Source organism: Corvus hawaiiensis, chromosome 4, assembly GCF_020740725.1.
Source record: "Corvus hawaiiensis isolate bCorHaw1 chromosome 4, bCorHaw1.pri.cur, whole genome shotgun sequence".
In the NCBI taxonomy this organism is placed as follows: domain Eukaryota; kingdom Metazoa; phylum Chordata; class Aves; order Passeriformes; family Corvidae; genus Corvus; species Corvus hawaiiensis.
In genome coordinates this window covers 76440850-76464381 of record NC_063216.1, presented here as the reverse complement: position 1 = coordinate 76464381, position 23532 = coordinate 76440850, and the positions used below count along the sequence as shown (strand labels likewise).

Genomic DNA, 23532 nt, shown 5'->3' with positions numbered 1-23532 from the left:
GATTAATGGCTGGAATCCATGGCATTAGAGGTCTTTTTCAGCCTAAACCATCCTATGATTCCATGATCCCTATAGCTAAAGTCAGATGAAAGAAATAAGGCCTGTCCTATCATGGAAAATAGATTCCAAACTTAAAATTAAACTCAGGTCTACAGACCATGAAAAAAAGGGATCCTTACCATACTAAGCAAGGTTTATGTTGTTTGCAGAGCCACATTCAAATAAAAACACTTTCCAGACCTCTCCTCTGTAGCAGAAGCAGCCCAAGATTAATCAAAAATCTCTAATCAAATGAACAGGCAGATGTTTGGGGCTGATTCCCTAGTGTATATCAGGCATTGTGCCAGGGACACTGAGCTACACCTGTGGTAGGGCATGGTAGAAAGCTGCCTCCACTGGAGTGCTGAATTATTTCTTGGGAAAACGAAGAGCTTGGTCAGAGTTTCACCGCTCTTCAGAGTGTTTGGCTGAGCACTGGTGGCAAGGAGGAAATGTGCATTTCAGACAGTGACTCCACAGCCACCAATCTTTATTTTATACCAAGAAGAAATGCACATTTTCTCCTGCAGTGGCCCTCTGCAGCCCCAGCCTTGAATTTTCCTAGTCACCTTCTCAGCTATGTCTAGACATAAAATTTTGGAAGACTTTGGAAGCATGAGATCTTAATCTCCCATATGCTCCTGTGCTAATAAAAAACCCCATCACATTTCCCCAGAGCTCCATTGGAGACTCTCCATTTGGAACATGGGAAGTGCTGCAAGGTGGCTGCAGCTGCTAAAAGCAGTGGCTTGAGCTGATACAGCTGTCTCCCTTCAGTGGTTGCTCCACATAAGTCTGTGAAATTGTTGCTGATTCTCAACCAGGCTTTTAATTGAAATATTAAGGCACTTAGTCCTCATTTCAGAAGGTTCAAGCCCTGCTTTTGGCTGGTTTTTTCAGCCAAAGCTGCTGTGGTCTTTTGTGGAGGCTTTCTATTTATTCATTTCTTTTCAGTACACCCAAAGAAAGAGAAGCAAGTCTGTGATTCGGTGTAGAGACAGCCCAGCACAAAGAAACAACTCTTCCCACCTGAATTCCAGTGTCACTGGATCTCCTGAAGAACCAAACCACATTATTAAGCTTTAACACCTTTACAAGAAAGGTCACTTGGTGTCACTGCTGGCTTCTGCCTCACTATCTCAAAAATGCCACTGTGCCCAGGGATTTATTATCCCTATGATAATTGTGTGCTCCATCTCCCCCATTTCGTCAGGTTTTTTCACTCTTTTCATTCTGTCCAGAATGACCAGAACTGGGTTGATTTGCTGGGTGGATTATTTTGTCCCTTTTTCTCCACTGCTTTGGCCCCATGACATTTTTTGGGCAGGAAGAGGGGAGGCAATGAGAGGTTATATCTTGAACAATTTCACCCTGGTGGAAAATACCAATAACTTAAAATAAATATGCTCACTGAGATATCACATTATCCTGCTGAGCTCATGAACAGCAGAGATAAAATGGCTTTTTTAGAAGTGATTTTTCTTTCTCCACCAGCTGAATGGAATATCAAAATACACAATTTAAAGTAACTGTTAGAAAAAAGGTTACACATGATGCTATCAACAGAAGGGAGCTGAAAATTAAATGGAAATGATTACCGGAGAACTCATTTCCTTTGCTACTGGGAGGCTAACAACAATAATAAAATAGAATTTAGACGTGAAAGCTGAGATTCTTCCTTTGATGTCTGAATATTTTCGGTTTATGTTCCTTTAAAATAAAAGGCCACATCATAAATTAAATGTGATACTTAATTTTTATTTTCTCTCTACTCAAGCAGCATGTTTTCATCTAGGTGATTATTAAAATAATGATTCACCTCCCCAGGTGCTGTGCACTGGCAGGTTTTTATTTAGGCAGAGGAGCAGCATGAGTTGAGTGATCACTGGGTCCCAGACAGGCAGAATCCAGTTGACTCCTGGAACAGAGATTAAGGGGTTTTGTTTTGATTTAACATGTGAAAATGCAGAATGAGAAAGAGCTGATGCCTTTAAGCTTTGTCTTAACTGAGTCTCTCCTATGGTGATCTCCTGTGACTGGATCACAGAATCACAGAATGGTTTGGTTTGGAAAGGACCTTAAAGCCAATTTCATTCCACCCCTTGCTATTCTACCTTCCACTATCCCAGGTTGCTCCAAGCCCCATCCAACCTGACCTTGGACACTTCCAGGGATGGGGCAGCCACAGCTTCTCTGGGCAATCTCTGCCAGGGCCTCACCACCCTCTGATTAAAAAAAATAAAATTCTTCCTAACATCTGATCTAGACCTACCTTCTTTTAGCTTAAAAGTGTTTCCCCTCAAGAGCAAAGACAGTTCTCAAAAGATCGTAAATGCTGAGCTTTGTGTCTCTCTCATTGTCATTGCCTTATTATGGGAGAAGGGAATATGCTTGCCAGTGAAAATAGGAATGCAGTGTCCCCTGGTCCCCCTTAATGAGGATGTACCAGGAGGATGGAGGATTTCCTTCATGAAGTTTCTTCAGCAACTGCAGAAATCACGTTGATAACTAATTTTTGATGTTTCTTCCTACCAGACTTAACTGGCTGAGTGCAGGTGCCTGCTGGAGGGTGAACTCCAGGCCTGATTCTGCTGCTTACAGAGAGGTGTCCATGGCTGTTGGGGGTGGGATAAGTCGCAGGTTATAGGAGAGAACCATATTCAGCAGAAGTCCTTCAGGATAACCCAGGGTGTCTCAGAGATGCTACCTGACTAAAAGTGAGCAGTTAAACTGCATTCCTCTGCTATAGACAGCCTAATTAAAATATTTTATTGGGACCTGAATCCAGATTCAAAGCAGAAATATCCTGATTTCAAAGGGAGATGCCAGAGCAGGAGTGGCATCTCTGTGCTACCTGGGAGGCCAGATCAGAGCCATTCTGGTCTCAGCCTGTCCCATTCTCTGAAATCTCCAAAAGTTCTGTGCTTTGGCTACAAAAGCAACTCTAGGATGGTACGAGTGGCTTTGAAGGAAAACAGCAGAGCTCTAATTGAAACCAATGGATGAAGGGAAGTGTTACATAATACTACACCAACCTATATCCCTCTTTTCTTCCTTACTTGCCTTTTCTGCTCTTGCTTCACCTTCCACGACTCGATGCCGGTTTTTTCTTTGTTTCACTTCTCATCTATTTTTAATTCTATCTTTACATACATAAACATTGAGGGGATGTAAGAGATAAAGGACTCCAAGGTGGCTGTCGCCAACAGCGGAATGGACCCCACTACAGTGCGTGCAGTCACTGAGCTGCACCCAGTGCCAGTTACAGAAGAGCCAAAAATACACTTATTTCCTGTACTTCACCAGCTCTGCATGTGCTGTCTTGGCTGCTGTGATGTACCAGAGATAAAACTTCTGTGTAAGCAAGGAAGGTAGAAAAGCTTCCTGAGGCCTGCACTGAGACCTCCGCTGGCTTCACACCACAAGACACATCATTGATGATGATCTGGTGGCTGCAGGTGATGTGGTATCCCTGGAGTGAGAGACCACGTTAGGTCCCAGCTGGGATCTCTCTCTTGGGTTTTAGATAGCTGAGGTACAAATATAATTACAAAGGGAAGAGCATTTCGACTCCCAGGACCCACTCTTTGGAGTTGTGTTGTCGGACAGGGACTTTTGGTGACACCTCTGCACTGCAAGAATGTCTTGTAACCACTGGGCAAAGTTGTCTTTCCTTTCAGCACAGGCTGCAAGGAGCATGGTGGGGTGTAGGACAGAGCTTGGTTTTGTCTTCTGAACGCTGAGGAGCTGTGAGACCAACCCACCTCCTCTTGGAAGTCTTTGCAGGAGTCCTGAAATTAGGGCTGTCATTTACAGGTGACTCCCACTCATCCTGATTTGGTGGATGCCAACAAGTAGGAATTCATATATCCATCAGGTGTGGCAGCAAGACCAAGTAAGGAGCATTTGGGTGCTTTGGGGACTCCCAAAGCTTGAGTTGAAACAGGTGGTGCTGGAGGTCAGACCCTGATGTTTGCTGGTGCCATGGTCCTGCAGTAGTGCTGTGATCCCACTGGGCTCCAGAACAGGATTGAGCTGTCAGGAAATGAATCACCAAACCTGGCAAGCCCCATCTACTATGCCATAAAATGAACATTTTTACGGAGGAGGGGAGAGAAAAAAGGGAAAGAAGATGGGAATGGAGGTGCCATGTTCAGCCAGGGCAAAGGAGCATCTTGGTGAGTACCTGGGCTCCTGCTCATTTCTGCGTGGGTGTTTGGCTTTCAGCCCTCCCTGGCTGTTATCTCTCAATCACTGTCACCACAGGAAAGCGTTTGCTGCTTCCCACGTCACTCTTCACACCCCACAGGCACAGCTGGGAGGCTGCTCACACAGTGGGACACACAGTGAGCACGTTCGTGGTGGCTCATATCCACCTCTCCCCATGTCCCTGCCCCCATCCTCAATGGGTTTATTGGGTTTTTAAGCTGAAGACGCCTTGCAAAGAGAAGCAGGTGCTTCTTCTTGTGGTTTGCATCACAAACTTCACACTAATCCTAACGCTATGCCTGCTCTAGCAGTTACTCAACGGGTTCCTTCACAAGGCACTCTTACGTGTGGCTGCATAGAACCACAGTTGGAGTGCAGAGAGCCTGGCCTCTGATCAGAGAGGTGTTAAAGCCTGTTCCTCTTCAGTGACTTAACCACAAGAGGTGAACCAGCACCCTCCTTCCTTAGTCTATGCTCTTGGGTTGTCCCTGCATTGGCTTCAAGCCCAAACTGCTGTGCTGCTGCAAAGAGAACATCCCTCACCATCATTTAGGGATACTGCCAGTCTTCAAATGCTCAGAAATGCAATCCTAGTCTGGATCAGGCCAGCCAGACTCCACCAGAGTCATGGAGACACTCAGGCCCTCGCAGGACTTGGATGACCCAGCCTCATTCGGGTGTCAAAGGAAGATGTCCCGAATCACTCACTTTTAGTAACAACCTGGGCACATCTCCTCTGCAACCCCTCTGAGATAGCCGACCCCATTCAGTGCCGTGTCACTTTTTGGCAGTGAAAAGGAACATTTCACTTTCTTCTTGGATACCTTTGCACAGCACCAAATCCTTGGTTTAACTATTGCCTCGTGGAGTAGTTACAGTTATTCAAGTGCTTGCTGCTGCTGTGTATTTATGGGCTGAAATTCCCCTGGGGAACGTTCCCCAGACAGCACAGAGTGATTTTAATGGCTTTTCTAAGCACCTCTGCTCTTTGTCCCTATTTAATCACTTCAATGCCTATTTCCCATTTATACACAACATTTTATTAAACTGTACAAACAGCACTGGCATTTAAAAAATTCATGTTAACTGTTCTAATTAAACACGATGACCAGCTCCACAAACTACGAGCACAGATGCCCCCTCCTGCGTTTCATACAGCACAAACAAGGATTTCATCAGAGTCACTGGACTGAAACCTTTCTCAGGGTGTTCTGCTCTTCTTGTCCACCTCACACACTTCAGCTCTTGTTCCTGCTGGATTCTGTGCCTGCAGTCACTGCCAGTGATATCCCAGTGCTGCCTTCAAGGCTGCATACATCCTGTTGGGAGGTCCAAATTGACAGCCCAGACCAGCAGAGCCAGGAAGGCACCTCTGAAGGGGACCTGAATTTGGGATAACTCACCTTCTAGAGCTTTTCTTCTTCATGGACATGAGGTTGATGCAACAAAGCTCCAAATGTATGTTCTTCAAATAGACCCCAACACCAACTTGAGCAGCTGCCTAAGCCTAAGTTGTTACAAAATCTTCTTTTTAGGCTCTGACTTGATTTTGACCCAACTTTTAACAGGTGTCTCAGCGACAAGGAGTAACTGGGTGGTTTTACAAATCTCCAACCTCAGAAGAGAGTGCACCTTTATTTAAAAAGATCCCATGATGAAAGGATCACAGAAAAGACTTTTTTCAAACCCACCTACATTCCCACAGGCTGCAAAGGGGTAGAACACACAGAAAAATGTCACAAGGTGAAGGTGAGGGCCACCCTCACCTGATGTGTCTCCTGCCCTGTGACCATCGTGTGCAGCTCGTTGACCTGTACCAAAGAGCTGGCACATCATTTAGAGAAACAGAAAGTAAATCAGCCTTTGCAGGACTAGTTATTACCTTTCAAGTGAAATACCCCAATTCTGTGACTTCTACAATGCTTAAACAATGGTTTGAGGAAACATGCTGCACTTTTCTCATGTGGTTTTAGGTTAACACGTCAGAAAGCCCCATCCAGATCTTGCCCTGAGTTTGGTGTGTGAGAGGACACTTAAAGCTTTAGAACAGGGTTCTCGAAGCATTCTGCAACTTCCCATCCTCCCTGCTCAGGCACTAAGTGTAAACCACTGTTTTTCTGTACTGATCTTGGCACTTCCTTTGGTAACGATCCATTGAGATGCACAGATGGTGGAATGGGCACCTGAAAGTCTCTTTGTCCCATGGAGAAAAATTGAGACTTAACACCTGTGAACAGTATTTTTAAAAGGTGTAGGGAGCAAATTTCTGCTTCAAAACTGTGCACACATGGGCAATTCTGCATATGGACGAGAGGAGGTTACCAAAGCATCCAATCTGAGTCTTCCCTGATATTCTCAGGCCTTGAGCAAATCACTTTTCCTTCAGAAGAAGGTGGGTCTGAGTCAGAGTTGCAGAAATGGGCACTGAAATCACCAGAAGCTCAAATATACTTATTTTTCCTTACAGAGAAACCTGTTGGCTGCGTGTACAAGTAGTGGGGAACAGGTTTTGGCACCTCCTCATTTTCAAATGCTCTCAACTTCAAGAACATTGGGAAGAGAGAGAAGAGACACCAAAAGATACCACAAAGAAACTTTATCATCAGTGAAGAGTGGGCTGGCATCTTCTACGGACTGGAATAACTCAGAAGCCTCCAGGCATGGTACAAACTTTCACTGAGGTGCTTTTTTCTGGAGGGTTCTTGATAAAAATAACCATGCACAGTCTTCAGCTGACAAAGTGCTACTCAAACCATTACAGAGAATTCCTTCAGTAAGGCAGATCTCAGGAAAATATCCTCTCCATTTTAGGGTTCACAAAAGAGAAGTTGCTGAACATATTTTGGTCCATGCTGTTAATCAGTGCTCTGTCGGCGCAGGAGAGTCTGGGTTTTTCATTTAGGAATTCCTTGTCGAAGTTGCTACAGTCACTTGGAGATTTCTTCAAGAAAAGGAAAAAAAAACTGATGTCAAACCACTAATAGTCAGATCTTCATTACAATGGTACTGGCCCTATCAGGCTGCTTCCTATGGGCTCAGCTCAACCTTTAGATGGGAGCCAGTAAATATAAATATTATAAAGGAGGCACTGAGCTTGTGATCCAGGAATTCTGCCAGGCAGGGATGTTACAGCTTTGTAACATGGCAGACTGAACCCATCAACTGAATAACACTTGTGAAAGGCTGTAAAATAAAAGTATGATGTGCTTGTCAAATTAAATTCTATTATTGCTATTAATAGGAGTATAATAATTTAATTAGACTGTTATTAATAGTCAGAATGATTCTGATTTAGCCAAACACCTGGTTCCTGAACTGTTTTACCTTCTGCAGTGCAATGAAAGATAATCCTTTCAGAAGGGGCTGCAGTTATGTGGTGAAGGGAAAGTGTTACTCTGCTGCAGTAACTGAGAAAGAGATGAGAAATTTATGGTTTCTCAGGTGTAGGCGTGCCAAACCTGGGCTTGCAGCCACCACAAAGGAGTAGTTGTGAAGATCAGGTCAGGCAACCAGCAGAAATGCACAGTTTAGAAGACCTGAGATGCGTGGAATTGAAAGAAGATCCATCCTTACCACTCTCGGTTTGAAAGGAGGCTCCATCCTTCTCTCTTCCAAAGCTTCCCAGTTGATTTCCCGGAAAAAGGCGTGCTGGCGGATGTTCCCTCTTGCTCCCAGTCTCCTCTCAGGCTCTCTTACAAAAAGCTGGAATGTTGATTCCATAGGTTAAATTCTCTGCTGATAATGCAGGCATTAAGTAGGGTGGAATGTGTAATTATCTAGAGTCAGCACCATGAGAAGAACCCATAATGGAGAAAATGTTGGGATTTTTTTTCCTAAACAAGGAAGCTTATTGATTGGTGTAAAGATGATAATTATCTCTAATCCTGACAGAAATACAGGCTGTTTGTGCAGAAAGATGGCAGTGGGTGCCCCAAAAAGAGATGTTCAAATCTCAATCTGCTTCAATCAAAGCCCTTAGTTTGAAGTATCTTTTCCAGGAGGTAACATGCCTGGCACCTTAGGGAGTGCTCTGCAAATAAACTGATCTCTGCTGGTGTCTGGTGCCCTCTGAGGAGCCACCATCACAACTCAGGAGAAGGAAGACACACAAATCTCCTCATGACATAGGTCATGTGAAGTTTGATGCCCGCAGAAAAGACAGTGACTCTCCCTGGTCCTAGGACACTAAATCTGTTTCTCTCTACAACAGCTGAAGATAAAAAAAATTGAAGACAATAATTCTGGCAGAAAGACTTTCGTTTGATGGATGGTGATTCTTACCTTCACCAAGATGTCCTTTGCATCCTTGTCCAGCCAGCGAGGGTAGAAGGGGTTATCCATACGGATGGACTGGAAAAGCTCCTCCTCATCTTGGCCATGGAAAGGGGATTGGCCAATGAGCATCTCATACAGAAGGACACCAAAGGACCACCAGTCAACAGAGGTGTTGTACTTCTGCCCCAGCAGTATCTGCCCAGAAAGAGGAGCAAAAATGGCAGAAGTAAAATGTCTGACATGAGTTTTTCAACTTCAGATGGGTGGCCAGACCATGGCCTTGCAAAAGCTGCTCTGCAGAGTGGGATAGCAGAGGTGCTTCCCTCTGCCTGCAGCAGGAGCCAGAAATCTGCCAGTGGTGAGGGGCTTGTGGCTCCTGGAGTGACGAGGCACAGCCACACCTGGGTGCCAAAACAGTCCCTGGCACTACAGACAACGGGCTGCATGTAACTCTTAAGTTACATGAACAAATCCTTGGCTACTGGAGAGTTCTCAAATATAAAAGGTGAGACAAGTTGTCTTTAGCCTGCTCTCTAAGGGTTCACTTCAGGCTTGTGAAGCCCAAGAAGACGAAAGGCTAGGTATTAGTGTTTTGGGATTGATTGAAGTCATACAAGCTGAGTTTTAGAACTACAAAAAAAAAAGCATAAGGGTACTTTAGGACCATCACTCAGTTAAAATGTTGTGACTCTACCCCAGAAAAATCTTCCCCAGGAAAGACATGAAAGAGGTTGCTGATCTGTCCTCTTGAGACCAGCTGAGTTTTAGGTAGAGGAACAGGAATTTGCCCTCAGTCAGTCCCTTGGTTTGTGCCTTTCAGTGTCACCTATAAAGTGACATCCAGCTGGAGTGACAACCTTGCCAGAGTCTAAAGGACCATCACCAAGATCTCAAACTTCCCTTCTGGAGAAGCAAAATTAATCTCACCTGCCTTCGGATATCTGTTGTGGAGATACCTAAAGCTGAACCAGTTATCACTAGCTCCTTTTATAGCCAAGGAAGGGAATAAGCCCAATTTTAAACATCCAGATAAATATCTACCTGCTGTAAAATACAACCCCTGTTTGTCTCCTTTGGTTCTCAAAGAGCCTCAAAAACTTGCTCATATATAGATTTTTATATTGCAGATATCTAAAGGTTCATATGATCACTGTTTTGTGTAGGATTCTCATCAGAATTTTAGAGCTGTAGAGGGGAAAATTTCATTTAAAGGCACAATCTTTACTTTTGAGCCCACAGCTTGGTTGCAATGGGATGCTTTATACTACATCTGTCTCCAAAAGAGGAGATGCAAAAAGGACAAAAAAGAAATTTGAATATATGATGTAATATATGCAATGAGTTCCACTCAGAGCCAAAAACCAAAAAAAATCAGCAAGACCCCTTAGTATATTTTTTCTGAATCACTTACAGACAAAATCATCCCAACCTTTCCTTCTGAAAAGGGAAATTATTTTTACAAGGCTTTATCTTTTAAACTCTAAAATATCTGGAAATTGAAATTAAAGTGTTTTATGGCAGTCAGAAAGAAAAAGGTTTATTTTGTTTGAAATTCTCTGGGAAAAAAAAAACCTCAGCAATTTAATTTCAGGCTGTCTTTTTTTTTTGTCAGGTATTTTTTGAAATGAAAAAAGTTGCTTGTCTACTGACCCCAAAACCCCTTATTTGCACGGCTGTGGCCAAGTTGCTGGGTCTGTAACAAAGAACAGTGGTAGCAGCTGCAGTGAAATACTGACAGAGTCCAGTGCTCCTGCCTGTGGCAGGAGAGACAATCCATAAACTCTAGAAGTGCTTTCAATTTAGAAGTAAAAGGTTTTATATGCAGTCGTTGAATCCCTAAAATAAATACGGTGCAGAAGTAAAACTCTGAGCTATTTTAGTTTTTCTCTTTTCTATAAAATAAAATCACAGATAAAGGATCAACACTTGGCTATCTTTTTTTTTTATGAGCAAAAAATAGCATTTTTTTTCTTAAATAAAGGCATGTTGAAGTGGAATAAAAGACAATTAGCTTGATTGCAGAGTACACTTACACCCATTCTTAGGCAATAGAAATCCAACTGATTTGAAGAGACCCTTGAGCCAGCAGTGGTGTAACCTTGGCCAGAATAGAGCCCTTAGTGCACAGTGAAGGACCAATGAATTATAGTAGAGGAAAAATAAAACCCTGAAGGCTTTGACAGCTCTTTGGAAAGCACCAATATCCATCATGACAACACTAAAATTACAAAATGGGATCTTGAAAGGTAAATAAATGGATATCAGACCGATGTCAGACATGATGCATGGATGACTTGTAGGTTTTTCTCTGAGCTAAGAAACATTTTCTTTGGCCACCTAATTAGTCAAAGCCTCTCCACAGTAAGATTTATCATTGTGTGAAGTCATCAGGTTAAGGAAACTTTCTCTTTTCTGGAGGGATCTAGTTCAAAACAGCTACGTTTTCTAGGGGAAAAAGAAAAAGAACAAATTTCTCTCTGGTTAAAAATTGAAAGAAATAAGGGAAGGGCACAGTCAGCATTCCTCGTGCTGTGTCAGTCCCTGAATTGTAGGACCTCTTGGAGTTTCTTCTGCCGTGGCCCAAACTGAATTTCCGTTAAGCATTCTGCTTCTTGGTTTAAGCCAAGCTCCACTTGTTTCCCAGAGTCATTCGCACAAAAACAATGAATTAGCCACAAAAATAAGCAATGCCAGACAGCAACACAGACTCTGAGTCAAGATGAAATCCAGTTCCTGGCCTGGAACTGCTCCAAGCCAGGTTACTACCCTTTGCAGCCTCTACCACTGCACGACAGTCATGTCTTAAGACATATTTCCTGTCCCCCAGCACTTGCTGATCTCCCTGTGCCCCACACCTACCTCAGGGGCAATATAGTCAGGAGTGCCACAAAAAGTGCTTGTCTTCGCATCACCAAACATGTTTTCTTTGCACATCCCAAAATCAGCAATTTTGATGTGCCCCTCATTGTCCAGGAGGACGTTGTCCAGCTTCAAGTCTCTGTGGAGGAAGACAAAGAAACCCCCTTCTTTAAAGTGTTCCAGAAGCACACAAGTTACCTCAGCAGGTTACACTTATTAACTTGTTCTCTGCCTCTGTGCAGGGCCTACATGCTGGAAATACAAAGGAAGGCTGAGGGATGAATGAGGAACTGCTCTCTTGGGCTTCAGTATCTCTCTTCCTCATTTCTCTTGTCCCAGCACTGATTTATCTCTTGGAGAAGACACAGAATCATGGAATCACAGAATGGTTTGACTTGGAAGGGACCTTAAAGATCACCCAGTTCCAATCCCCTCCCATGGGCAGGGACACCTCCCACTAGACCAGGCTGCTCCAAGCCACATCCAGCCTGGACTCGAACACTTTTAGGGATCACATCACCCAAGACAGCTTCTAAAAGCTGTTTCCTTCAAGGATGCAGAATAGTGAAGCTAAGATGGACTTTGTGCCAACTTGTGCTTCAGCCCTAAGACAGCCCGGAGAACGAGAGCAAGCAGTGACCAGGTAATTCTCACTCTCTCCTCCCCTGGAAATCTCAATATTCTCTCTGAAGCTGCTGCCAGATCTCCCTCCTAGAGCAGGCTCTACAAATGTTGCATGAGGTAAGGACCCACAAGCTCTGCAGAGGGTTAGAATAATCCCAGACATCAGCAGAACCCCCACCACTGCTGGGCTGCACCATCTGAAACCCGGGATTTACAAAGCCTTTCACACTCAGCTGCCAGGCTGTTGTCTGATCAGGGTCTCAGCTTTTGAGCTACTCCAGGAAGCAAAGAGCCCAGAGAGAGGAAGAAAACAGAAAAGCACAGAGAAGGAAATAAAAGTAAATGAGCTGATGACTCATGACCATTGATGGAGAACAAGGAGGTCCTGAAGTGGGAACTAACTACGAAAGGAGAGAAAAGCTCGTAAAGAAGAAAAGGTAGAAAGAAAGGAAGACTGGCATGGTTTCTATGTTAATTTTCTTAAATCTTACCTCAAAGTTTTGTTTTTCATTGAGACAATGACTCAGGTAGACATTTGGATCAGTGATGCTGAACTTAATCGGGGATGTGGGTAGAATTTGGGTGACCTGGTCTGTGAGCACACACATTCCTGCACTGCCTGGCTTGTGCTATCAATCACTGTTCTTTTTCAGTTCCAAAGCACCCAGACACATTTGCTTGTACCCACAGCTGAGGGTGTAACCGTTCTTTTTCAACCTCTGCTAATTCACGGCCTACACATATTTTGGCCAAAAAGGCCAAGTTGGATGGGGCCTGATCCAGTGGGTGGCATCCCTGCCCATGGTGAGGGGGCTGGAACTAGGTGGTCTTTAAGGTTCCTTCCAACCCAAACCACTCTGTGAATCTGTGATTATATGATTTTCCACACCTCAGGCAAGAAGCCTAACCATGAGGCTGCTGCACAGCCACCCTCCTGCTGACGACTGCTTTACAACGTGGGTTTCTTTTCAGAAATGTTCCTCAAAGAAGGTAATTTCTAATGCTTGATGCTCCTGAGATGATGGCCTGCAATTGCAGGAAAGATGGTTCTTCAGCCTCCCTCTGTGCAAAGCTCCTTGTCTTGCTTGGGCTGGTCCTCAACAGTGTGGGGGACATTGTACTGTTTACACACTAAATTGTTGCTGTGGGGCAACTGTTCACTGCTGCAAGAACATGGCCCAAAACAAAATGGGAGTCATCAATCAAAGAGAAATACAGAGAAAACCGAGACATTTGCCTTCCAAGTGGCAGACACTCATATTGTCACAATTTCCAGCTGGAATGACTTATTTTAGTTACAACATTGAGATCAATCTCAGGCTGCCAGCACTGCTTTTATTCACCCGATAGATCGAAGCAAAACAAAGAAACCCATCACCTACAGTTCTCTTTCATTATTTTGATGAGTCTCAAACTCATTGGCTCCAGGGACTGGAGTTTCTGCCAAAAAACGCCTCGGCTCATTCGTTAAAATTTAAGCCAACATTTCCAAACGTGGGTGCATGAGACAGAACAGCTGGATTCATTATTCTTACAACATCACAAGAGATGTAGTTTCAAAAATGATTTCTATTCACTTTCCAAAGTGCTTAGTTTGCTCTGACAGAGATACTGATGACTCTGTGTTCTCAGCTGACCTCGTTGTCATTGTCGTCAGTGAAAAAGGGAAAAGAGAGTAGGGCTGGTTAAACATTTTCTCTCAACACTTGATACCCAGAGCAGTATCACCAGCTCCTGGGAATGAGATACTTTTTTCTATACACATGCTACCCAATGCCCAGATGTCCCAGTTTTCCCTCAATTCCCAAGGCTCCAGACTCTAAACACCCCTCTCCTTTCAGGAGGAAATGGGTCCCAAACCCCAACACAGCACTGGCGCAGTGATTCCAAGTAAAATTGTGAATTATAAATAAAATGTCAGCATTAGCAGTCCTGCCATAAACTCATCATGTCCTGCAGATATTTTAAATCAGATTTTCTGAGAAGATGGACTGAAAACAACAGACATGGCCAAGTGATTTGGGCACTTCAGAAAATTTTTCCTTTCACTCATCAAGAATAGTAATTAGAGCCAGAAATTTGCTGAGGCACCAGAGATCATCTTAGCTTAATGCCACTGATATTGATCGCATGTTTATGCAGTCACCATCATCGGTCAATAAAGACTATAAATGGCTCCCACATGAGTACTAATAGGAATCAAAGCTCGTGCTTTAAAGGGAGAATGGGTTGTGAGCAAGCCATCCACTTTCAGCATTTGCTCTAATGTTCACACTACATGACAAACTCTGAAATAAGCTCATTTTGTGTTCAGCAAACATTGTTTGTTGTAGGGATCTTTCTCATTTGTTTGTGACAAGTTATTTGTTTCCTGCTTTTAAAGAAGGCTGCAGTGTAGTAACTGAATTTTGCTGTGAAGGTGAGCTTGACCAGAGCTCCCTAGAAATTCAGTTCCTCCTTTCAGCCATGGGAAATCAGACTGTGGCCTAATTTCTGGTAGAAATGGGTACTTCCCATAGACATTTTAACACAGGTTTGATGAACATAAAAATGCTCTCTGCTTTCTGCTTACTACAAGAAGAACTTGACAGACAGATTCACGATGGTGAGGCGAATCCCATCTCCCCATTGAACTGCGCACAGTAGAGCTGTTAATAATCCAAAATTAAGATATATCACTGTCTCCCTGCTGTTATTACATGGCTTGAGCTTGTCACCACTGTCCCAAGATAACCAGCACAGCAGATGTACCAAATTTCTCGTGTCTAACTTGACCTTATACACCTTGATATGTTGAAAGCTTAAACAGGTTGCCTATACTGGGTGCTGTGTGAATGACTCTGTGTAAATGCATCCAAGGGTTTGTTTTAATGTTAACTGAAATAGGACAGAGTTCTGAAAGAAGGATCAAAACTGCCTTCTCTATACTATCTTTTCAAATTAAAACACCCAAACTCTGTGAAAGGGAAATGGGCAGAGAAATTCAATGCCAGTAAGCACAGCCAAGAAACAGCCTCTCTGTTGCCATCAGTGCTTGCAGGGAAAAGCAGAAAAAGTTTAGCATTTAGCATATTAATTACACTAAATTACAGTAAAATTACCTGTATATTATGCCCTTGGAATGGAGGAACTGGAGCCCACAAATGATTTCAGCAGCATAAAACCTGAACAGCAGAAGGAACAAATTAGAACAGGAGCTTCCCAAAGGCGCTTTCAACTGGACCCAAAAAGATGGAAAATATGTCTCCACAAGAGCCAAAATTGCATTAGGTTCCCAAAATGTCTGGGGTGTCTCCAGAAGGCTTGGGGTGACTGTGTTTTACTGGTGGGTGATGTGAGATTCCCAAAAGCAGGTGGGAGTCTGGGATGGGGAGCACAGACAGACTCCCTGGCTTGTCAAACTGTCCTCTTCCCTGCTCAGATTTATGACCTGCTTTTCATAGAATCCAAGAATTCTGGAATCGTTTAGGTTGGAAAACACCTTTGTGATCATTGAGTCCAATCATTAACCCAGCAGCGCCAAACCCACCACTAAACCATGCCCCAAGTGCCACATCCACATTTCTTGAACACTTACAGGGACAGTGATTCCACCACCTCCCTGAACAGCCTGTTGCAATGCCTGACCACACTTTCAGTGAAGAAATTTTCTCTAATTTTGAAAGCTTATCCATAATATGGGCCTTTCTCTGGAGCTGTTTTGAGCTTGAAGTCTTTGTTCTCAGCACATTTTTCCCCAAAGGACACCACTACATCCTGCTGCCAAGAGGCAGTTTCAGTGTGAAGAATGAAAGTGCTCTCCCAGGAGGGAATGAAACCAGAGGATCATACCCCCTCCAATGTGGCACAGCTGTGCTCCCTCAGTCTTCAATGCATTGACCCTTAATTCTGGACATTCAAATGCTTTTGAAAAAATCATCACTGATTTAAACGACAGTGTGGGGATTTTTTTATTAAATTATTAAATAAAAAGTAATTCCTATAGTAGTTTCAATATTGACTTTCAAAACACCTTTTGCTTGCAGAAGGATTAAAGGCACCTTTCATTTATTCTAATTCTTCTATTTACTTTAATCAAAGCTAAATACATTTTTAATTCTCCTTTGGTGTATTAATTTTTTGTTTAAATTTACCTTTTGTGCTTTTGATAGGTTTTCCCCCCACCCCACTGAACTTTAAAAGGGAAAAAAGGGAAAATCCCATTACTTCTAACAAACAACAGCTTCACCCCTGACCACTGGGCTGGGAACCTCAGGTTAAGCAGGTCCTGCAGCCTGGAGCCTACAGAGTGTTGTAAAGAAGCAAGGTCATGTCTGAGTGAAACCAACTGTGTGGATGGAGCCTAAAAGTCTTCTGTGGGAGGGAAAAGAGGATGGGAAGTGACTCACTCCTAGTCCTTCATTGAGGCAGGGGGATGACCTGCATGTCTTTGTTGAGTTTGGAGAGAGCTGGGATTGACAGTGACTTAGCTTCCAGCACAAGCATCATCCCCCGTTTGCAGCTGGGCAAGGTGAAGAGAGGTTAAATAATCTGCCCAAGGTTTCCTCTGCAAGGCAGTAGCAGAGCTGGGAATAAAATCAAGTTCCCAGTTTGCTTCTCTCTCGTGTGCACCCTGCAGGCCCAAAGGCAGTGATAAACATCTTACGTTGCTCTGGGAAGGTCGAACTTATGGCAGCTCTGGATATGGAACATGAGGTCTCCTCCATTGAGGTATTCCATCACAAAAAACAGGTTTTCCTAGAGAATGAGATAAAGTGAGAATAGATAAGGGGTGGTGAAGAGCAAGGTAAAAGTTTATATATATTTAAAAAAAAAAAAAATCAAACTGCTCAGAAAGCACCCAAAAAGAGGAAGGAAAGTATTACTGTGAGGGTTTTGGAAAGAAAGCAGCTTCTTTTTTAGATTCCTCATTTCTCCTCTTGGTTCCTTAAGCCCATACCCACCCTCCCTGCTCTGATTTGTATAAACACCATTAGCAAATATTGCAGAGCCACTTAATAGCCAGCTGGGGCTGTGGATTTTTACCAGCAGAGCTCCAGGCTCACAGAAAGGTGTCAGTAACTCTACAGTGCCTGTATAGCAGAAGGACAGATGGACAAGCTTCTCAGGGGACTAGTGGAAAAGGCAAAAATCAATTGTAAGTCTCCTCTGGTCCCCATTCCAGTACATTATCCATCCAGTGGTGTGACATCAAGCTGGTGTCAGCTGCATTCCTGCACATCTTCCGTGGAGGCACATGGGCCTGACCTTTACAAGTTATCAGAGACACTGGCCAGACACAGCAATTTGTTTTAAGCACATGCCTGATTTTAGCTTGAGAGCTGCTCTGTGTAACTTGCTGGTAGGAAAAGTAATGAATTAATCATATTTCTGGATACACACTGAGCACTTGCACGTCAGAGAAGCCTGGAAAAAAGTCCAGTCCTTGTCCCCAGTTGCATGCAACCATCAACTGTTCAACCAGGGCAGTGAAAAACTCTCCTCATGGTACATAGAAATGATGGAATCTTTCTCTGTAATAGCAGAAGAGATCACTGAGGTTTCCTTTCCAATCCTTGATACAGAATCATGGGATCACAGTATGATTTGGGTTGGAAGGGACTTTAAAGACCACCCAGTTCCAACCTCCTGCCACGGGCAGGGACACCTCCCACTAGACCAGGTTGCTCATGTACATGACACTGATTCTCTCACAGCTTCATCAGCCAAAACTTCACCACCAGAAGCCTGCAGAAGCTGGTTTGATTGATTGATCCCTTCCATGCTGAATTGTCTCCACAAAGCAGAAAGGACACCTTTTTCTGGAGGAAGAGGATCTGAACACTGAGTTATGCTCCCAGTTTAAACTTCTGTTTTGGGAATCTCACCTTCTGTGCATAAATGAAGGAATAAAATAAAATGGGTGCAGTATTTTTTTCCCTTCGAAAGCCTCTCTCTGTTCTGTACACACCTGAAGTCAGTCATCTTTAGGCTGTGCTAAAAAGTTTAGGAATATCTTCCTTTCCCTGTTGCCTATTTCCCATTACATTTTTTCTGGGGGGGAAATAGAGTTATTTTCACTTATATTTTTAACAGTTGAAGACTTTTTATCCATAAGATCTAATGTAAGTGTCTCTGGCAGCAAGCCAAGAGCTGTCTATGTTAAAAAAAACACAAAAGTGCTTGTGCCTTTCAAACAACAGCTGTCTGCTCTAATTTGTGCAATTTCTTTAGCCAGATCCTCTTAATTACAGCACTCTTATTTAAATGGACTCACTGGAAACCCCACCTGTCATCCAACAAGCTCAAAGCCAGATCTGGCCTCCTGGGGAAAGAATACAAATTCCATCACTAAAACAAATGGGTTCAGGTTCTCAGTTTGAAGTCCTTGCATCTGCAGGGGGCTGTGCATGTAAATGAGTTCCAGCAAGTAAAAAGGCCAAAGGAAGATGGGCAATTTAGTGAAGAAATGTAAAAATATTGGAAGCAATGTGAGCTCAGGAGCCCATTCAGGAAAATACTTGAACAGATGCCCTTTGGGAAGGTACACAGGGAGGTGATGGGGTTTAGCCAGCAACACACCTGCAACCACATGTGTCCTGCTGGGACTGAAGAAACCTCATGGGTCTTGAAATGAGCCAGGCTCAGCTTTAGTGGGCTGGGAAGGAGAAAATCTCTCAGTCTCCCTATAAAGTCCACTGATTTTGGCTACACCTTATCACACATCTCTAACTGTAACTTGAAATCCATGTTTATTCAGCAGAATGAGCAGTCACACTCTGCTTGCTCATGGATTTGAGCAACCATCTGATGCACCTGTTTAACTGAACCAGGGACTCTGACTTCCAGTTGGGGACTTTGGCAGCATCCTGGAGGGAAGAAAAGGTGGGACAACCCCTCAGATTAATTTACATCCAAATATACAAACCCTGTTGCTCAGCTGCCTTAAGTTATGAAGCTGGAGAATACAAACTTTACTTAGGCATGTTTCGTGCTGAAGTTTATGATATATCAGGTGCTATAGAGTGGTACATAAACACTACTGAAAAGACAGACAGAATCACTCTGGCCTTCCTCCTCAGGGGTTTGGAAGCTCCTCTTGCTTCTTGAGAAGTGCAGATGTCTGGAATAGCTCGCGGAGGAAAATTGGTTGAGATAAGCCCTACGTCATTTTAAGTAGTGAGGTGTAACCAAGCAAAGTGCAACAAGTTACTGGAGTCAGATTCCTAAACCTGAGATCCACAGAGCCACAGAACACATTAAAAATGGGAAGTGGCAAAACGCATTCTAGAAACCACCAAAAATTCAAGAGAGTGCTAGAGGTCAAAGGGTTAGAGAATGTTCTTGCAGACAGGCTCCAACTTCACTTCCTCTTGTCCTGGGAAAGTTAACTGATGGCTCATGCCTGCTGCTGAGAGGCTCTGGAGTCTGTCAGCACTTGGACCAGGCAAGGGGGGTTAAGGGGGTGTTATCTACTTGAAAATGTCCCTGCTCACCGCAGGGCAGTTGGACTAGATGACCTTTAAAGGTCCCTTCTAACCCAAACCATTCTGTGATTCTCTCATTCTCAAGACTCTGCCATGCCCTTATCCCCTGCAATGGTCCTGCCAGTGGATGTCAAGCAAACAAGCAGGAATGTTGTTCCTCAGTGGTGAGACTCACAGAGCTCTGCAAGAGGCTTGGAAAGAGTGCCCTGCCCCTCTGCCTCGCAGACAGGTGACAGACAACTTGCTGACCACCCATGGGAGCATTCCTGGAGAGCAAATGCTCAAGACAAACTTCTGGTCATGATTCCGGACTCACATGACAGAACAGAAATAGTTTGGTCTCATGGCAGAGCTCGGGACAGCCTTTTACAACGACAAAGCTCAAGAAGAACTGAAAAGGCACTTACTGCACCAGGGTAGTTATAAAATTATAGAAAAATTCTGAGTTGGAAGGGACCAACAAGGATCATCAAAGTCCAATTCTTGACCCTGCACAGGGCACCCCTGAGAATCACACCATGTGCTGGAGAGTGTTGTCCAAACACTTCCTGACGTAGCTGGAACCGGTTGTCTTGAGAACATCCATGTATCAGCCATTCCCTACTTCTAGGCCATCTTCCAGGGGCTTTCTCCATTGCAGCACAGGGAACAGGACAAACCCTCCTGTGGGAGGGTGAAGTGCTGCTCCTACAGCAGACAGAGCCCTTCAACACGATGGACAACACACCGACACGGCAGCTGTGTGTCCTGCACAAAATAACACAGTTCCTGCACACAAAACAACCCAGTTCCCAAGTCGAGCCAGTCCTGCCAGGTGCTGAAAGCCTGGATTACTGCAAGAACTCAATTTCCTGCCCTTTCAATCCCTCAGTGCCTGCGCTGAGCTGACTCCTCCCCACAGAGCCACCTGCTCCCTCTGCCTGTCCAGGACACGGCAGGGATGGAGTTAAACCAACCTGCTCCTGCTCTGCTTCGACTGCTGTGAGAATGAATAGTCACTATCAGAGATGCTTTCAACTTTATAAACAATGAGTATAAAGCATTTAAATAGATCTTTTGAAGGTACATCCTTTAATAGGCTCTTAAAATCCTTTAACCAGCTGGAAGCCCTCCAGAGCACTTTTCTGCAGAGATTTTCAGATTTTGTTTTCCTTGCATTTTGAAAGCGCTTGCATACATACAAATAGGCGATTTAACACCATTTACTGAGAAGAAAAAATTCTTCTTCCCAGGGCTTCCAGGAGGATGAATGTCAGAATAATTAATGTTGCAGGACAGGCTTTACCTGTGTTTAGAGCAGTTACCCTAACGAATGGCTCCACGTGGAGAAGGCTCCAGATTAAGTGACCTAATCCTGCTGCATTCCCACTGAATTATGCTGTCCCTGGCCAAAAGAGAAAGGCTGGACCTGATGCAATTCCTGCAGCTGACTCTTGTCTCACCTTTTCATGCAGTTCAGCACAGTCTGGGTGCTGATCCACACTTCGGATCTACTTTATTTCATGAGATAGTTGACAGCCAAAAGCATCTCAGCCTTTTTCACCACATCACTCAGTGTTGCAATCCCATCAGAGCATCCCATCCAGTAGGAAAGAGGGCAATGCAGTCCTCACTGTGTCTACTGCCATGAGGAACAGTTAACACAGGGTTACTCCTTGCTAGGAGGTGACTACAGGCGTTCACCTGCACTCGAATTTGCACCAGAGCAATCACAGGTTTAGTTTTGTTCTCTGGTTTAAAAACTTTTTTCCCCCCTCTTGTGTAATATCTGCCTATCTTCTGGAGATGGCAGCATTTCTTACAGCTGCCCAATAATCCTGTCCAGCCCCTGATCTCACTATTTATTCCTCATTCTAATCTTTCCACTGTCAGCATTTTTAACTGCATGTTAAGATGCTCATTTGGGATGCTCAGCATGGTGTGCCCATCTGCTTGGTACAAAGCATGGCAATATATTTATACACATAAATAAAACACATCTGCAGAGATAAAGGTGCAGACTTGGCTGGCAATAGCTCCTTCCAGTCAAGCTCTAAGATCCCAAGACCTTTGCTCACACTCAGAGCAGACAGAGTCCATCACTCACTGATAAACTGAGGTACTATCAGCCCATGTCTTGCAAGAGGAAGTGGTTTTCCCTATCAGAGTCCAACACAATCTTGGAGAGGGACTAATTTTCTCAAGTCTAGAAAAAGATTTGTCTGAAGGTTTGTGGATTAAAAATAAAATAAAAATCACCAGACCAAAAACTAAACAAAAATAGACAAGTTCGTGAAACATAAATATTTTAGCAGCTGAAAAACAGGCAAAAAATTTTAATGTTTTCATTTTAAGAAATGTTTTTTTTTTTTTTCAGGATAAAGTGCAGCTAGACTGCAGATTTTTAGAAATCTCAGGCAAAGCTGAATGCATTTTGGGCTGATTTTCCTCAGGCTGGACGATGGGAAGGCAATGACAATATGTGCATTGAATATGGCAATCATCTATCACTTAAAAAACCCCAATCCAGTTGTGAGCTGTCCTCCTCTTTTCCTGGCCAGTGCCTTTCCCCTGTTCACACCACATGGGCTGACACCATCTAGAAGAGTCTTGCAAAAACTTCATATACTTGATATTATAATTACATCTGCTCACACCTTCTCTGGCACGACCTTGTAGAAATCCCAAAGCTCTGCTGAGATGCTGCTATTTCTGCTAAACCACGTTGAAATTTTGGCCACGATTGAACAAGGCTTTGCCAGTTTTCCTGCCTGTTGGCTGCAAGAGGCAAAATCCTCAAAGCTTTCCTCAACTTTCCCATCAGCTGGTTCAAATTTGGCCTTGAATCAGATTTTTTCCAAGCTCAAAATATTATGAGGATGGACAGATGTTTTCAAGCTGATGTATCACCCCCAAAAAAGGGGGAGGATGGAGCTAGGGGTGTTCAGTAGGTCCATGGCACAAACAGGCAGTAGAGCTGAGCATCCTAAAGGTGTGAAATGCCCATGTGCCAACCCCATGCTCCAGTCCAGGGCAAAGAAATCAGCCCTGCCCCTCAACAGCCAGTCAGAGAGAGAAAAACCCTGAAATTGCACTTGGAAAAAAAAAATTATTTCAGGAACTGAAGTAACCTCTGAGGAGATATTTTGATGAGAAATCTGAAAATACTCATGGAAAACAGAGCCTGAGAATTTTCAAATTAGGACCACACTCCCATTTTACAATTCTTTTCTCCTTCCTGCCAGTGTATGAGATTTTTCAGTCAGTATTAAGCCCATGAAGGTAACAGAGCATGTGAAAAGGGCTCACCATCAGGAGCAAACATACAATACAACAGTAAAGCAGAAAATAAACATTTCTGTAATATTTTCTTTTAAATTGCAGTAACGATTACTTCTCTTTTGGGTTGAGATAGTCTCCTCTGGTGCTATTTTGTGCTACAAGTCAAAATGCCTCAAGATTTAATTTGCATTTAGGTAAAGGGTGTTAATAAAACTTGGTCAATGATGTAAAGAAGCAGTTAGAAATAAAAGTGACTTTCAGAAAGGGAAAGCCTATTTTTATGGCAGAAGATCAGTGAAATGCAAAAAAGAATAAAACATAAGCACTGGGGTGCTAGTCACTGTTTGGGCATTACTGATTTTAGGATCTCACAGAATTATAAACATGTTTTTCCTCCTCTTTAACATAACAGCATCCCTTCAAATCTAATGCAGCAGAATATTTCTCTGAGCTTGTTGTTAAAATTCACACTATGTAATTGTGTCAGCTGAGTATCTGGATACAGAGATGACTTCAGTAAAATAAAACAGTCAAATTCAAAAAGAGATTAGACAAAAAAAACCAAACACCATGGGCTTGCATTTATTCTCATGCAGTAAAACAAGAAAGGTATTCTGAGTTTTGAAAACACTGATCATTCAGACCCCACAGGAGTGAAGAGAAGCTTTAAGTGCCTGGTACCAATTAAAACCTGTCCAGCTTTACACAACTGAGCACTCATTACCTGGGTGGAGGTGAGGAAGAATCTCATCCCAGAGCTCAGGCAACTGTCAACAGATTACAGGGCTTTTTTTGTTTT

General features: G+C 43.5%; 1 protein-coding gene across 1 annotated transcript in view; it reads right to left on the bottom strand.

Annotated features, from left to right (window-relative positions):
• Positions 1 to 5265: 5265 nt before the first annotated feature.
• The window catches only part of PRKCQ (protein kinase C theta), a 54613-nt gene continuing 36346 nt past the window's right edge, over positions 5266 to 23532 (bottom strand). Inside the window, exons 14-19 of the mRNA XM_048302195.1 lie at positions 16652 to 16743; positions 15108 to 15170; positions 11383 to 11521; positions 8530 to 8718; positions 7822 to 7950; positions 5266 to 7189 (exon numbers count right to left, since the gene is read on the bottom strand). Coding sequence (XP_048158152.1) covers positions 7034 to 7189; positions 7822 to 7950; positions 8530 to 8718; positions 11383 to 11521; positions 15108 to 15170; positions 16652 to 16743 — 768 coding nt within the window. The 3' untranslated portion in view covers positions 5266 to 7033. The remainder of the gene's footprint in view (positions 7190 to 7821; positions 7951 to 8529; positions 8719 to 11382; positions 11522 to 15107; positions 15171 to 16651; positions 16744 to 23532) is intronic.